The sequence below is a fragment of the Narcine bancroftii genome, chromosome 9 (genome assembly GCF_036971445.1).
Source record: "Narcine bancroftii isolate sNarBan1 chromosome 9, sNarBan1.hap1, whole genome shotgun sequence".
NCBI classification, from domain to species: Eukaryota; Metazoa; Chordata; class Chondrichthyes; order Torpediniformes; family Narcinidae; genus Narcine; species Narcine bancroftii.
The window spans coordinates 120,526,596-120,537,684 of NC_091477.1; the positions used below are offsets into that span (position 1 = coordinate 120,526,596).

Below are 11,089 nucleotides of genomic sequence, written 5' to 3' on the forward strand. Positions count from 1 at the left end.
TCGTGGAGAGGTCTGTGTGTGTGTACATGCGCGTGGAGAGGTCTGTGTGTGTGTACATGCGCGTGGAGAGGTCTGTGTGTGTGTACATGCGCGTGGAGAGGTCTGTGTGTGTGTACATGTGCGTGGAGAGGTCTGTGTGTGTGTACATGTGCGTGGAGAGGTCTGTGTGTGTGTACATGTGCGTGGAGAGGTCTGTGTGTGTGTACATGTGCGTGGAGAGGTCTGTGTGTGTGTACATGTGCGTGGAGAGGTCTGTGTGTGTACATGTGCGTGGAGAGGTCTGTGTGTGTGTACATGTGCGTGGAGAGGTCTGTGTGTGTGTACATGCGCGTGGAGAGGTCTGTGTGTGTGTACATGCGCGTGGAGAGGTCTGTGTGTGTGTACATGCGCGTGGAGAGGTCTGTGTGTGTGTACATGCGCGTGGAGAGGTCTGTGTGTGTGTACATGCGCGTGGAGAGGTCTGTGTGTGTGTACATGTGCGTGGAGAGGTCTGTGTGTGTGTACATGTGCGTGGAGAGGTCTGTGTGTGTGTACATGTGCGTGGAGAGGTCTGTGTGTGTGTACATGTGCGTGGAGAGGTCTGTGTGTGTGTACATGTGCGTGGAGAGGTCTGTGTGTGTGTACATGTGTGTGGAGAGGTCTGTGTGTGTGTACATGTGTGTGGAGAGGTCTGTGTGTGTGTACATGTGTGTGGAGAGGTCTGTGTGTGTGTACATGTGTGTGGAGAGGTCTGTGTGTGTGTACATGTGTGTGGAGAGGTCTGTGTGTGTGTACATGTGTGTGGAGAGGTCTGTGTGTGTGTACATGTGTGTGGAGAGGTCTGTGTGTGTGTACATGTGTGTGGAGAGGTCTGTGTGTGTACATGTGTGTGGAGAGGTCTGTGTGTGTGTACATGTGCGTGGAGAGGTCTGTGTGTGTGTGTACATGTGCGTGGAGAGGTCTGTGTGTGTGTGTACATGTGCGTGGAGAGGTCTGTGTGTGTACATGTGCGTGGAAAGGTCTGTGTGTGTGTACATGCGTGTGGAGAGGTCTGTGTGTGTGTACATGCGCGTGGAGAGGTCTGTGTGTGTACATGCGCGTGGAGAGGTCTGTGTGTGTGTACATGCGCGTGGAAAGGTCTGTGTGTGTGTACATGCGCGTGGAGAGGTCTGTGTGTGTGTACATGCGCGTGGAGAGATCTGTGTGTGTGTACATGCGCGTGGAGAGGTCTGTGTGTGTGTACATGCGCGAGGAGAGGTCTGTGTGTGTACATGCGTGAGGAGAGGTCTGTGTGTGTGTACATGTGCGTGGAGAGGTCTGTGTGTGTGTACATGTGCGTGGAGAGGTCTGTGTGTGTGTACATGTGCGTGGAGAGGTCTGTGTGTGTGTACATGTGCGTGGAGTGGTCTGTGTGTGTGTACATGTGCGTGGAGAGGTCTGTGTGTGTGTACATGTGCGTGGAGAGGTCTGTGTGTGTGTACATGTGTGTGGAGAGGTCTGTGTGTGTGTACATGTGTGTGGAGAGGTCTGTGTGTGTGTACATGTGTGTGGAGAGGTCTGTGTGTGTGTACATGTGTGTGGAGAGGTCTGTGTGTGTGTACATGTGTGTGGAGAGGTCTGTGTGTGTGTACATGTGTGTGGAGAGGTCTGTGTGTGTGTACATGTGTGTGGAGAGGTCTGTGTGTGTGTACATGTGTGTGGAGAGGTCTGTGTGTGTGTGCATGTGTGTGGAGAGGTCTGTGTGTGTGTGCATGTGTGTGGAGAGGTCTGTGTGTGTGTACATGTGTGTGGAGAGGTCTGTGTGTGTGTACATGTGCGTGGAGAGGTCTGTGTGTGTACATGTGCGTGGAGAGGTCTGTGTGTGTGTACATGTGCGTGGAGAGGTCTGTGTGTGTGTGTACATGTGCGTGGAAAGGTCTGTGTGTGTACATGTGCGTGGAAAGGTCTGTGTGTGTGTACATGCGCGTGGAGAGGTCTGTGTGTGTGTACATGCGCGTGGAGAGGTCTGTGTGTGTGTACATGCGCGTGGAGAGGTCTGTGTGTGTGTACATGCGCGTGGAGAGGTCTGTGTGTGTGTACATGCGCGTGGAGAGGTCTGTGTGTGTGTACATGCGCGAGGAGAGGTCTGTGTGTGTGTACATGCGCGTGGAAAGGTCTCTGTGTGTGTACATGCATGTGGAATGTCTGTGTGTGTGTATAAGCATGTGGAAAGGTCTCTGTGTGTATATATGTGTGTGTGTGTTTGTGCACACACACATGGGGGTGAATGTTCCTGTCTGTGTACTCCCCCACCCCCTCCCCTTCGAGCCCTGACCCCACTCTCTCCTGAATGTAGGTCGGGAACTACCTGCGAATGTTTCGTGGCTCCCTCTACAAGAAGTACCCCTCTCTGTGGCGGAGACTGGCGACGGTGGAGGAGAGGAAGAGGATCGTGTCATCATCGCATGGTAGGTCTATCATGGGGGGTGGGGGGGGGGTGGGGGGGGGTGGGGGGGGTCCCCAACATCCCTTGCACCTGAACACTTGACAAACCCCACTCACATCTCTCTCATACACTCTCACAAACTTCTCACTTGCACATCTCTCACACAAACCTCTCACACATTCACACCTCACACTCACACCCCTCACACAACTACACACACAAACCTCTCACACAACTGCACACACAAACCTCTCACACAACCACACACACAAACCTCTCACACACACAAGCCTGACGCGCACACACACACCTCTCTCTCACACACATGCACCTCTTAAACACACACAAGTCACACACATGCATCTCTCTCACACATGCACCAACTAATTTCGATGTAATGGGTGTTGCTTCTACCCCAGACCATGGATACACAACCCTCGCCACGAACGTCACCCTCCTGAAGGCTTCTGAGGTTGAAGAGATCCTCGAGGGCAATGATGATAAATACAAGGCCATCTCCATCACCACAGAACCTCCAACATATATACGGTGGGTACACAGTTTCTCTGTCTCTGTCTCTGTAATCCCCTTCTGGTCCCCAACACCCTCCCTGTCTCTTTAACTCACTCCGATCCCCTACACCCCTCTCTGTCTCTAACACTCTGCAGTTCCCTAAACCACTCTGTGCTTCTGTTATCCCCTACAGATCCCAGCACCCCTCCCTGTCTCCATAACACCTCTGTGGTCCCCTACACCCCTCGCTGTCTCCATAGCCCCCCCCACCTCATTTTTGTCCCCAACACCCTCCCTTTCTCTGTAACCGTCCCCTGGTCCCTGATATCCCTTCCTCTCACTCTAACCCTCCCTTTGGTCCCCCAACACCCTCCCTGTTTCTCTAACCCCCTGTGGTCCCCTCCAATCCTCCCTCTCTCTGTAACCCCCTCTCATGCTCTGCACCTTTCCCTGTCTCTGTGAACCCCTCTAGTCCTCCACAACTTTCCCTGTCTTTGTAACTCAACATCCCTCCCTATGTTTGTAAACCCCTCTGGACCACAACACCCCTTCTTGTCTCTGTAATCCTCTCTGGACTCCTACACCCCTTCCTGCATCTGTACTATTCTCATGTCTCCTATATCCCTTCCTATCACTGTAACCCCCCTTTTGACCCCAACATCCCTCTCTGTCTCTGTAAGTCTGCTTTGGACCCCTACACCCCACCCAGTCTCTTTAACATCCTCTACACCCCTAAATCCCTCCCTGTCTCTTAATCCCCTCTGGTTCCCTCCAACCTCTTCCTCCCTGTCTCTCTAACCCCCTCCAGTCCCCTCCAACCCCCCTGCCTCCGCCTCTGTATCCCTCCACCGGCACCCTGTCCCTCGATACTCTCAATGATTCTTGGTTTCTAACTCCCCTGTCTCTCTCTCTTCCCCCCACCCCCACTCTCTCTACCCCTTCTCCCTGCCTCGCCTCTATCTTTCCACACAGGGAGCCAAAGACCAAACGTAGTAACCAGTGGGTGCCCACCCTCCCGAACAGCTCTCACCACCTTGATGCTGTTCCCTGTTCAACCTCCATTAACCGCAATCGTATGGGAAGAGATAAAAAGAGAGCATTCCCTCTCTGGTGAGTGTTACATGTGGACTTGGAGAAAGGGGGGATGGATAGAGAAGTGTTGAGAGGGGCCACAAAGCCATCAGACATAGGAGGAGAAATAGGCTATTCAACCCATTGAGTCGGCCCTGCCATTCAATCACAAGCTGGTCCATTTTCTCACTCAGCCCTGGCCTTCTCTCCATAACCTATCAATCTCTGCCTTTCTTTAGAGGATTTATATCTGAATTAAAAACGAGACAATTTAACTTTATACATATGTACTCTATTGACTGTTTTAAATTGCAACTAACAGGGCCATGCACAAAGGAGGTAATATTAATCAAATTATAAATAGAGTCCCAAACCTCATCTGCAAATTATAAATTCAAATCCTGTTCCTAGTTGTTCATAATCTTAACTAGTGAAGCTATTTCTGCATCCAGAAAATTGATATAAATAATTGAGATTGAACCTTTATGAGAAAACTGTAAATCAAAAAGTAAATCAAGAATATTTGCCTCATGAATTTGCGAAAGTCAGGGATCTTTGAACAAAATGTCTAACTTGTAAATATCTAAACAAATGAGTGTTTGGTAAGTTAAAAAAAAATTTCCACCAGTTGTTCAAAGGAAGCAAAATTGTTTTGAATAAAAAGATTTTTAAAACATTTAATACCTAATCTATATCAGTCCTTAAAAACAGTACTGAGTGAAGAAGGTTGAAAATCCAAAAACCATTCCAAAATGCGTCCATGTTCTCAAACTATGCCTCATTATCAGATTATCAGACAGTTTTTATAGAATATAAAAAAGAAACTAGAATTGCCAACATAGTTGAATTTTTAGTAAAGTTTATTTCCATTTCTACCCATGAAGGGCAGTCAACTCATTTATCAAAATGTAACAAAAGAAACAAATTACGTATATTGACCGCCCAGTAATAAGATCTAAATTTAGGAAACCCCAATGCACCATTCCTTTTAGTTTTCTGAAGATAAGCTTTATTTAAGTGAGGTGCTTTCCTTGCCATATGTAGGAAAATATAAGAGAATCAAAAAGGATTTGGAGATAAAAATTGGTATTGATTGGAAGAGTTACAGAAATTTAAGTAAAATGTTTCATTTTAATAGAATAAATTTGTCCAATCGTGGAAATAAATAAAGGTGACCATCTTGATAACAATAATTTAAACATTAAATAATACAGAAAAAATGTCCTTAAACTGGTGTTTTTAACTCCTAGTAATTAATACACCTGTACCAAGAAAGGTAAGTTGATCCTTCACAATCTTAAAAGGGAAATTAGAATATATTGATTAGGACCATTTCACTTTTATGCAGATTCAATTTATATCCAGAGAACTGGCAAATATGAGAAAATAAAGCTAATATGCTTGGTAAAGAAACATCTGGATTGGATATAAAAAGCCAAAGATCATCTGCATATCAGGAAATCTTATATTCGATGGCATTCCTATGTATCCCTACAAAACCTCTACTTTCATGGAGCAATTGCTAGAGGTTCTAATACTAAGTTAAAAAGCAAAGGACTTATAGAGCAACCTTGACGAGTACCCTGCGAAGATTAAAAAGTTTTAATTGCTGTGAATTACTAAGAATTGAGGCAGTAGGAAATAAATACAAAAACTTAAACCATTTAATAAAACATGGTCCACAATTAAATTTTTCCAAACTGGCGAATAAATAACTGCATTCCACTCTCTCAAAAACTTTGTCTACATCTAAATAAAGAATCTCAGTCTTAAATACACCAAATGAACTAGTCTCCATGACTGCCTGTGGCAACAAATTACACAAATCCACCAGCCTTTGGCTGAAGAAATTCATCTGCATCTCTGTTCCTTTCAATCCTGAAGTTGTGCCCAATTGTCCTGGACTCTTCCCCCCACGGAAAACAACATTTCTACATCTACTCTGTCCATGCATTCCAACATTCAAAATCTTTGAAGGGGTGAAAAGAGGTGGCAGAGAGAAAAAGGGGAGGGAGATAAGAGGGAGGGAGGGAAAGGGGGGAAGGGGAAGAGAGAGGGTCCTTTTACTGTTGCCTGTTGGACCTTTCTGGAACAGCTTTGATGACCATGACCCCGCGGTGATTCATGAGAATGCTGCCCAGCCAGAACTGCTGGTCCCAATCCGATTGGACATGGAGATTGATGGTCAGAAGCTGCGGGATACGTTCACCTGGAACATGAATGGTAGCTACACCCTCACTGCACCGTCCGTTGCTCCCTGGTTTATAGGCCCTGTAACCCCATCCCCCCCCTAGGGAATCCATCTGGTAAACTTGTCCCCACCCGGGAATCAGTCTGGTAACCCCATCCCATGTTGGGGTATTGATCGGGTAACAATGTCCCGCTCTGGGGAATCAGTTGTAAACACATCCCATGCTGGAGAATCGGTCTGGTAACACAGTCCTGGGCTGGGGTATTGATCCTGTAACAATGTCCCTCACTGGGGTATTGGTCCTGTAACAGAGTCTCGTGCTGGGGTAATGGTCCTGTAACCCTGTCCCTACTTGGGGAACCAATTACTAACTGAGCTGTGGCTCCTGTCCAGAGAAACTGATTTCCCCAGAGATGTTTGCTGAAATTCTCTGTGACGATCTCGACTTGAACCCACTCAATTTCGTACCTGCGGTGGCCTCTGCGATTCGTCAGCAAGTGGAATCATACCCAATGGACAGTATCCTGGAGGAACAAACAGACCAGAGGGTCATCATTAAGGTCAGTCCACAGCCCTCCCTGTCTCTGTAAACCCCCTCCAGTCCCCTGCACCCTTCCCCATCTCTATAAGGTACAGCTCTCCTGTATCACTCCCTGTCTCTGTAAATCTCCTACAGTCCTCAACATCCCTCCCTTTCTCTGCAACACCCTCCGGTCTTCTACACCCCTCTTTGTCCCTGTAACTCCTCCCTATCCCTATAATCCCTCTGGTCCCCTACACCCCTTTCTGTCCCGATAACCCTGCATCTCTCCATCTTTGACCCCCACCTCTGATGCCCCACATTTCTCCCTGTCTCACAACCCCGCTCTGGTCCCCTAAACCCCTCCCTGTCTCTATACCTGCCTTCGGATCCCTGCACCTCTCCCTGTCTCTGTCAATCACCTCCAGTCCCCTACACCCTCCCTGTCTATAAACCCCTCCGTTCCCCTATACCCCTCCCTGTCTCTGTAAACTCTTCCAGTCCTCGACACCTTTCCCTATCCCTGTAACTCTCTCGCTCTTTGCCCTGCCTCCAGCTAAATACTCACGTGGGGAACATCTTGCTGGTTGACCAGTTTGAGTGGGACATGTCAGAGAGGGAGAATTCTCCTGAGAAGTTTGCCCTCAAACTGTGCTCAGAGCTGGGTCTGGGAGGAGAGTTCGTCACCACAATTGCATACAGTATCCGCGGTCAACTCAGCTGGCACCAACGCACGTATGCCTTCAGGTAGGTCAGCTCTCCCACGCACCCAGGGAACTCCCTCACTCCCGGGGTGCTCCCTCAGTCATGGGCAAATCCCTGAAATGCCCACCGCTCCCTCACTCTACCTTCCTCACCACACCTCACTCAACATTCACACCCTATCCCTCTGTTCCCCTTCTTTCTCTCTCTTCACTCCTCCTCCCTCTCCAAATCCTTCATTCCTTTTCTTTCTTTGCTTCTTCCTCCTTCCTTTCTTCATCCATGACCTTCTTCCTCCATTCATCACCCCTTTTTCCTCCATCCCTCACCCCTCCTCCCTCCATACCTCCACCTCTGCCCTGCATTACTCCTCACCATCTCTCCCCCCTCCTCCATCCATTCTTCTCTCTTCTCTCGATCCCTTGACCCTTCCCTCCTCACCCTTTCTTGGCATCTTTTTCTGAAATCCATCCTTTCCCCACCTCTGTCCCTCTCCTCCCTCCATTCATCCTTTCTCTCCATCCCCTCTTTTTCTCTATCCCTCCCCTCCTCTCTCTGACTTCCCTACCTCCATTCCCTTCCTTTCTCCATTCCTCCCTTTCCCTTCATCCATCCACTCACCACCACTCACTTGTTCCTCCATCTCTCCCCCACACTCCTTCCTTCCCTCCACATTTGCTTCTCCACCAACCACCCCCCCCCCCCACCCTGGGCTCACCCTGTGTATCTGCCCACCAGTGAGAATCCCCTGCCTGTCCTGGAGAGCGCCCTGAGAAACCCCAGTGATGCGGATCAGTGGTGCCCGCTGCTCGAGGCCCTGACCGACGCTGAAATGGAGAAGAAAATCCGGGACCAGGACCGCAATACTAGGTACGGGGAGGGGAGAAAGGTGGGGGGGAGAGAGAGAAGGGGCAGAGATGGTGGGCAATGGGGAGAGGAGGAGAAGGGACAGAGGGTGGGCAATGGGGAGAGGAGGAGAAGGGGCAATGAGGGTGGGCAGTGGGGAGAGGTGATGAAGGGGGGAGAAGAGGCAGAGGTTGGGCAGTGGAAAGAGGGTAGAGAGGGGGAGGGGGAGGGTAGGAAATGGGGAGAGGGAGGTTAAAGAGAGGAGAGGGGTGAGAGGGTGGACTGGGGAGAGGGAGAAAGAGGGAAGAGAGGTGAGGCGGGAAGTGCAGGGAGAGGAGAAAGGGAGAGGGGTCACAGAGGATAGTGAAGAGGATGGATGGAGGGGAGAATGAGGGGTTGAAGTGGTGTTGAGATTGGGGAGGGGGTAGGGGGGAATGGTGGAGGGGTGATGGGGAGGAGGGAAGGGGTAGTGGGGGAGATGGGGTGTGTGTATTTTCAGATGGGACACAGGATTCACTGACCCCCATACCCAACCCTCCTCAGACGGATGAGACGTCTTGCCAACACTGCCCCGAGTTGGTGAAGGAGGCGAGAAGGGGCCCGCGCCCCGCAGATGCACAGCAAGATCCCAGCAGCAACTGACTCCGAGCTGTGGGCAGAGCGAGAAAGAGAGAGAGATATGAGTCAAGGGATTTGTAATTTATTCCTATTTATTGTGGGGTCTCCATCCCGGGAGAGGTGCGGGGGTTTGGAGAGGGGGCTAGAGTGGAGTGGAGGCAGGGGATGAGGGCTGGATGGGCGATGGGGAGGGAGGAGATAGGGATAGAAGTGCGGGGAGGGATGGCTACAAGGGAGAGGGATTGGGGAATGCAGGGAGGGGCAAGGAGGGTGGGTGGGGTGGAGGGCATTTGGAGGGGGAGGGAATGAATAGGGAGCGAGAGGGATCTGGGGAGGGCACAAAGGGGAAGGGAGGGAGGGATGAGGCAGGGGGAGTGAAGAGAGGGGAAGGGAGAAAGAGCCGAGGAGGGGGAAATGAAGGGAAGGGAGGGAAGGCAAGTAGAGGGGATTGATGGGGTGGGGGTAGAATACAGGGGAGTGGAGGCAGGAATTGGGGGGAAATAACAAAAATATCTGGAGAAACTCAAGGTCAAACACTGTACCTTATGTTGCAAAGATAAAGACACATAACCAACATTTCAGGCTTGAGTCCTTCATCAAAGTATGGGCAAACCTAAATCAAGGTATAGTCTGCTCTCCATTCTTCTCTTCCCTATCCCTCTGTCTTCTTTCCTCCAGCTCTCCACACCTTCCCTCTCCATTGACATTTCCTCCCCTCTCCCTCCACTTGATTCCTGTTGTGCCCTCCCTCCCTTATCCTTTTGCCTTTGAGATCATGCCTCTCCACTGCCCACCATTTTGTTCAGGAACCTGCCCACAATTTGTCCATAACTTGATGAAGGGCTCAAGCCTGAAACATTAGTTATGTACATTGGTTATCTTTGCAACATGAAGTACACTGTCCTACTGAGTTTCTCCAGCATTATGATTTTACTTCAATCACAATGTCTGCAGACTTTAGTGTTTTACAACCATCAATAAAATTTGGTATTAAAATTGTTATTTGTCCACTTACTGCTCCAAGATCAGGATCTCTCCTCATCCCCCCCTTTTCCTTCCTCCCCTTCTTCACTGTCTCACCCTCTTCTCTCCTCCCCTTCTTCACTGTCTCCCCTCCTCCCCTTCCCTGCTCCCTCAACCCCTTACTTGTCTTCACCACCTCCCTACTCAATCTCCCCTTCCTCTCACTCCTCCACCCTCCCTCCATCCTTCTTTTCCCCAGAAAGTTGTGAATCTGGAATTTGTTGCGCATTGAAGCAGTGGAGGTAACCCAGTAAATATATTTAAGACAAGGTTGGACATATTTTTGGATATATTTTTATATGGTGGGGGAAATTAAGGGATATGGGGAAAAGGCAGGTAGGTGGAGATGAGGCTATCATCAGATCAGCCATGACCTCATTGAAAGGCAGAGCAGGCTCGATGGGCTGAATGGCCAACTGGTCCTATTTCTTATGTTCTGAGGTTGTTCCCATCCATTCTCTCCCTCCTCCCCTTCCCACCCTCACATTACCTGTCCCCTCTCCCCACCCTCCCCCACATCCCTCCATCATCTCTCTCTCTCTCTCTGTTTTGCCCTCACTCCCCTTCCTCTACCTTCACCACTTCCCTCTTCCTCACCCTCCTCCAGCTCTTCTATCTCTGCTTCCTCTCCCTTTGAAAATTTTAAATACAGATCAGGAGAGGCAGAGTGATAGAGTGACCTCCATTCACCTACCTCCCTTTCCAGGTAAGAGGACAGAGATAGAGAGGGGCCAAACAACCTCCAGCAGCCCCCTCTTCCGGGTAATAGGACAGAGAGAATAGGCAATGTAATTGGACAATTCCAACTCTTGGTGAATGCTGTTTGGCCAATGGCAATGAGCCTCCAGAGAGCTGATTGGTCCTACGCATGACTTTTCTGGTTGGTCCATTGCCCAGGCTTCCCCAAGTCTGATTGGCCACAACATCCACATGCTTCCAGAGAGCTGATTGGTTTGGTGTAGGGCTTTTGCTGATTGGACAGTCATCTTGGCTTGCTGAAGGCTGATTGGCTAAAGTCAAAGTGCTTCTGAAGAGCTGAGTAGTCCGACACCGGTCCCTTGCTGGTTTGTCTATTGTCAAGGCTTGCTGAAGGTTGAATGGACAAGATAAAGAGCTGGTTGGTCTTATGCTGGGTGTTGGCTGATTGGTCCATTGTCCAGGCATGCCCACAGCAAGTTAGTCTACTGTACAAAGTGGTGAA

General features: G+C 49.6%; 1 protein-coding gene across 1 annotated transcript; it reads left to right on the forward strand.

The window, feature by feature from the left end:
- The first annotated feature begins 2,294 nt into the window (after nucleotides 1-2,294).
- On the forward strand, nucleotides 2,295-9,023 carry LOC138742733 (SWI/SNF-related matrix-associated actin-dependent regulator of chromatin subfamily B member 1-like). Its single transcript, XM_069897538.1, has 8 exons — nucleotides 2,295-2,426; nucleotides 2,824-2,953; nucleotides 3,890-4,027; nucleotides 6,084-6,211; nucleotides 6,573-6,739; nucleotides 7,256-7,446; nucleotides 8,140-8,271; nucleotides 8,791-9,023. The coding sequence occupies exons 1-8, from the start codon at nucleotides 2,333-2,335 to the stop codon at nucleotides 8,828-8,830; spliced, it is 1,020 nt and encodes a 339-aa protein (XP_069753639.1). The 5' UTR covers nucleotides 2,295-2,332; the 3' UTR covers nucleotides 8,831-9,023.
- The last annotated feature ends 2,066 nt before the right edge of the window (nucleotides 9,024-11,089 follow it).

What these genes read in the sequence shown, in the direction of transcription:
- LOC138742733 (XM_069897538.1), top strand. Translation starts at nt 2,333, where the DNA reads ATGTTTCGTGGCTCCCTCTACAAGAAGTACCCCTCTCTGTGGCGGAGA. An exon ending in GAACCTCCAACATATATACG is followed by an intron (nt 2,954 to 3,889) that starts GTGGGTACACAG and finishes CTTTCCACACAG; the next exon opens with GGAGCCAAAGACCAAACGTA. An exon ending in CAACGCACGTATGCCTTCAG is followed by an intron (nt 7,447 to 8,139) that starts GTAGGTCAGCTC and finishes TCTGCCCACCAG; the next exon opens with TGAGAATCCCCTGCCTGTCC.